Source organism: Chrysochloris asiatica, unplaced genomic scaffold, assembly GCF_000296735.1.
Source record: "Chrysochloris asiatica unplaced genomic scaffold, ChrAsi1.0 scaffold00022, whole genome shotgun sequence".
NCBI lineage: Eukaryota > Metazoa > Chordata > Mammalia > Afrosoricida > Chrysochloridae > Chrysochloris > Chrysochloris asiatica.
Genome location: NW_006408540.1, coordinates 9,031,526 through 9,036,652, shown reverse-complemented (window position 1 = coordinate 9,036,652; position 5,127 = coordinate 9,031,526). Strand labels below are relative to the sequence as shown.

General features: G+C 38.7%; 1 protein-coding gene across 1 annotated transcript; it reads left to right on the top strand.

Annotated features, from left to right (window-relative positions):
- Positions 1-1,684: 1,684 nt before the first annotated feature.
- LOC102832958 (histone H2B subacrosomal variant-like) lies at positions 1,685-2,053 on the top strand. The gene has a single exon (XM_006837673.1). It carries the CDS (start codon positions 1,685-1,687, stop codon positions 2,051-2,053), a length of 369 nt encoding a protein of 122 aa, XP_006837737.1.
- The last annotated feature ends 3,074 nt before the right edge of the window (positions 2,054-5,127 follow it).

Genomic DNA, 5,127 nt, shown 5'->3' with positions numbered 1-5,127 from the left:
GGGGGGGAGGGTTACAGATAAACCAAACCTATGGCGATGGAGTCAACTCCGACACATAGTGACCCCATTAGACAAAGTAGAACTGTGCCACAGGGTTTCCAAGACTGTGACATTTCCAGGAGCAGACTGCCACATCTTTTCCCTGAGGAGAGAAACTGGTGGATTTCACCTTTATTTTAGTAACTGAGCACTTAAACCACTGGACCACCAAGGCATTCCAGAAATTACACATAAGCCAGTCTTTACTTATCTATGAAGAAGTTCAGAGTGAAGGACCTTTGATGGAAGCATTAATATTTGTGACAAATGTGAATTATTTAAATTATTATGAGTCATGATTTTTATAGTTAGTTCTACTTTTTCCCTACTCTTTCCAGGCATAGGAGTCCTGGTGTGGCGCTGTGGGTTAATGCGTCAGACTGCAAACTCATTTGACTGCAAGGTCAGTGGTTCAAGCTTACCAGCTGCTCCTTGGAGACCCTATGCAGGGTCACTATGGGTCCGAATTGACTCTATGGCACTTAACAACAACAATCCAGGGGTAAATTTCACTAAGAAGGCAAGTAGAGATTTTTAAGAGCATAAATATCAACATGATACATAAATAGGGGAGCACAGTGGCTCTGTAAGGAGTAACACTGGGCTTTGAGCCTCAAGGTCAGTAGTTTGAGCCCACCAGCCACTCCATAGGAGAAAGATAAGGCTTTTGGCTCCCATAAAGATTTATAGCCTTGGAAACCCTATACCTGGTCGCTATGAGTTGGAACCAACTGGATGGCACTAACAATAGCAATCAAACATGAGCAAGAGTGGCTGTAGGGACATTTTTGGTTAATAATGACAGAACTACATATAAGTAAAAAGCAGATAAAGTAATACAAATTATGTAATGTTTAAAAATTATATTAATTTTTAAAGATTAATGATAACAGTCATAATCTAAACAATAAAATGGAGTTTTAATTTTACTCTTCAGCTGTGACTACTTGGAGGAGGTCATGATTTTTAAAATCAGATTAGTCATTCACATTTCTTTTATTATAAAATAATCATTTTGAGATTTTAAATACCTAATTAATTATTCATTTGCTTGCACAATGAATTTATTAATTCTTTTATGAACATGCTATTGTTAAGTGTCATCGAGTTGGTTCTGACTCATAACAATCCTGTATAGGGTTTTTGAGGAGTTGGTGGATTTGAACCACCAACCCTTGCAGCTCAAATCAACTTTATGATCGAGTGCTTAGCCTACAGTGTCATGCTATTACATAGTGCCCCCATAAAATGATTATAGTACTATTTACTATACTTTCTTATCACCAGCACCCCAACTTAATGAGGTTTTGTCTAAATCTGTGATTATTGTACATTATGCTTGCAAATTGCTAAGAAAAAATGTAGAAAAAGGAAGCAGTCCTGCTCTCTACCCTGAAGCCAGGCTCAGTCCTGCATCAACACTCCCTTTGTCTTCTTAGGAAAGTTTTTTGGTTGACCAAGGAAAAGATTTGCCCTTAACAACCAATCCGTGTCACTGCTACGTGATTGTGACATAGGAAGAGTAACCTCCAATCAGAGAGAAGCCCAGCAGTCTGACTGTTACATGCCTCTATAAATGTAAGAGCTCCCACCCACTCCTAGGCCCTTCACCTCTCCAGAACTGAGAAGAGGAACAACATCTACAATGGCCAGATCCATCATCAAAAGGTACAGGTGCTCCAGAAGACATCTAAGAACAATCTCCAGCAAGAAATTACATTCGAGTACTGACTTAGGCCATAGGAATTATTCACTCTATGTGAACAGGGTCCTAAAGGAAGTGGTTCCCCAGAAGGGCATATCGTCTCGCACCTTGTGCGTCATGAACACTCTAATCAATGACATCTTTGAGCGCATTGCTATGAAAGCCTGCAATATGATGCATTTCCGAAATCGTTGCACTCTTACCCCAGAAGATATCCAGAGGGCGGTATATTTGCTGTTGCCTGGGAAACTAGCAAAGAATGCAGTGGGTTTTGGAAGCGAAGCAGTCAACAGATATGTCCACTCCTAAACTCCGTGTACCAGCTTAACTGAACCTGGTGGAAAGTAAATCAAACTTACGAACCAGTACCTAAATATTGAAGTCTGTCTTGTTTTTATAATATAGCGGTATTTCCTGGTATTTTACTATTTCTCTTCTGTCTAAGGCTGAGTTAATTTCTTGTTGTTTTACTATCTAACTGTATTGCTGTTCGAGTCTACAGGGCATCTGCTTTTAGCCCAGACTCTTTTTTCTACAGATATGTATATAAATATCATTAGGTAATTTCAATGCTTACTGTGTAGTTAAGGGTATTGTTTGCTATAAACAGGATAATTTGAGGCAGTTATTTTGACCCAGAGGTCACATATTTTCTTAATTTATGAAGATGAACATTTTAATCAGAAACATAATACCAATGGGCTTCATAGAAAAATGAAATTAAAAAAAAATAGACTTTTTCCATAAATTTTTGAAGCCCACTCATAATACAGATCAATTATTTAAAAAAAATGTATTTTCAAGAATAAGCACCTGTAAAACAATTTAGTTCCTACTGAATTTTCTCTAGAACATGTTGAATAATTCCTTTTATTGTTTTATTTGTATTTCCTGAACTTATTTTGAACAAGCTCACATCATAGTCACGTAATTTTTAAAGATTTGGTTTATAATTCTACATTTATAACATAAGAACACCCATGAACTTACCAATTTTTAAAGGAACTTCATACATTTTACTGAATCTTTCTCAATCCTATCTCCCCCAGCACTATCCAGAGTTTTGCTTCTTACTTCCTTGTTTCTTTGTTCTTTTGCTACTATGTACTGTTGTGTGCCTGATGCCATTGTTAAGTGCAGCCAGGTGGGTTCCAATTCATAGTGACCCTGCATAGGGTTTCCAAGAAGTGGCTGCTGAGTTTGAGCCACTGACCTTGTGGTTAGCAGTCCAGTATTTATCTTACAGCACCACACCAAGACTCCAAAGTAAATCTGTCCTGTAGGACTTTCAAGGCCATTATTTCTATGGAAGCAGATTGCCGCATCTTTCTCCTGCAGAGATAGAGATGCTGGTAGCTTTAAACCACCAATCTTTTGCTTAGCAGATGAACACTTAAGCACCATGTGTCTCTCTAATTAGAATTGCTGTTATTAAGTACCTTCAAGTTTGTTTCAACCAATAGCAACCCTGTATAGGATTTCCAAGGAGCAGCTAGTGGGTTTAGTTTATCTTATGTTTTGTTGTTGTTGTTTAGCGTCGTTGAGTCAGTTCCGACTCATAGTAATCCTACATAGGGTTTCTGAAGCTTTAAATCTTTGCAGGAGCAGAAAGCCTCATCTTTCTCACGCAGAGCTGCTAGCAGGCTCGAACCGCAGACCTTGTTGTTCGCAGTCTAGTACTCATTGTATGAAGCCACCACAATAGCGTTATGAAAAAGTTTGAAATATATTGAGAATTGCCAAAGTGTGACTCAGAGAAACACAGTGAGCACATGGTGTTGGAAACATGGTGCTGATAGACTTGCTCATCAATGGATTGTTTTTTTGTTAAGTGTCATTGAGTTGGTTCAGACCCATGGCAACCCTGTATAGGGTTTCCAAGGAGCAGCTGGTGAGCTTGAACCACCGACCTTGCGGTTCAAATTACTTTGCAGTCTGGCACATTAACCCACAGCATCACAATTGGTTGTTACAAGCCTTCAATTTGTCAAAAAAAAAAAAGAAAAACAACACTATCTGCAAAGTGTCATAAAACAAGGCACACAAAAAATAAGATATGTAGGGATACGGGATAGTGTTGCATGCCACAGTGTATTTATACATCTGCTAAAGGAGCTCTGGTAGCGTAGTGGTTACGAATCGGGCTGCGAACCTTAAGGTCAGCAGTTCGAAACTACCAGCTGCTCCGCGGGAGAAAGATGAGGCGTTCTGCTCCCGTAAAGATTTACAGCCTCGGAAACCCTGTATGGGGTCACTATGGGTCGGAACCGACTCGACGGCACTTAACAACAACAACAGAGAGGCTTAGGCTGTTTTTTGGTTTGTTTGTGGGTTTTTTTTTTTGGTTTGTGTGGTTGGTTTTAACTTTTCTCTTCTATCATCAACAAACAATACTGTTATAATAAAGAGAGATGTAAAAAAAAGCAAGTCTGTAAGCAGACATCTAAATAATACAACTATTGGTCGTTCCCCATCTGTAACCAAGAAGAGTGAAGAAAATAAAGGCACATGGAAAGAATTAATCCAAAGAACTAATGGACCACATGACCCTAAACCTCTACAACTCTGAGTCTAAAAGAGCAAGGTGTTGCCCTGCAACTATTTCCAACTATTCTGAAAGAGATTACAGTGGGAGAAACAAGTGGAACAAAAGTCAAAATCATTAAAATGACCAGATTTACTGGTCTGATAGAGGCTGGTGTAATCCCCAAGATTATAGCTTTTAGATACCTTTCAGGTCTGCCACTGACTTCATCCCATGACTCATCTTTCAACAAAATGATAGGTTTATGAAGTGAAAAAATAATACCAGGGAGGTAAATATTCCTTCAAACAATCAAACATAAGAGATCAAAATGGCAGCCTTGCCCAGGGATAAAGCTTAGAAGGCAGGAAACATAGAAAAGAAATAGAAATGGGAAAGTCAACACAGGGAAGAAGCAAGAAATAGCCCATTGCATTTTAGGGATAGTTATCAATGCCTCATAGGAGTCCTGGTGTGGTGCTGTGGGTTAATGAGCCCAACTGCAAAGCCGTTTGAACTGCAAGGTTGGCGATCAAGCTCACCAGCTGCTCCTCAGAAACCCTACACAGGGTAGCTATGGGTCAGGACCGACTCGACCGCACTTAACGACAACAACAATCAGTGCCACAAAACAAAATGTGTATAACTTTTTGAATGAAAGATCAATTTTCTTTGTAAACTTTCAGCCAAATTACACTAATAAATTAAAATAATACATTTTAGAAAGTGACTATTTTAATTACCTCCTTACATGGTGTACATAAGTCTGAAAATCCGTGGCAACGTCTGTTAGACTCATAATGTTTTAAATGCCAATTAAATTCAATCAGACATGATAACCTAAATGAAGATTTAAAAA

Coding starts and splice junctions, on each gene's coding strand:
- LOC102832958 (XM_006837673.1), top strand. CDS start 1,685: ATGGCCAGATCCATCATCAAAAGGTACAGGTGCTCCAGAAGACATCTA.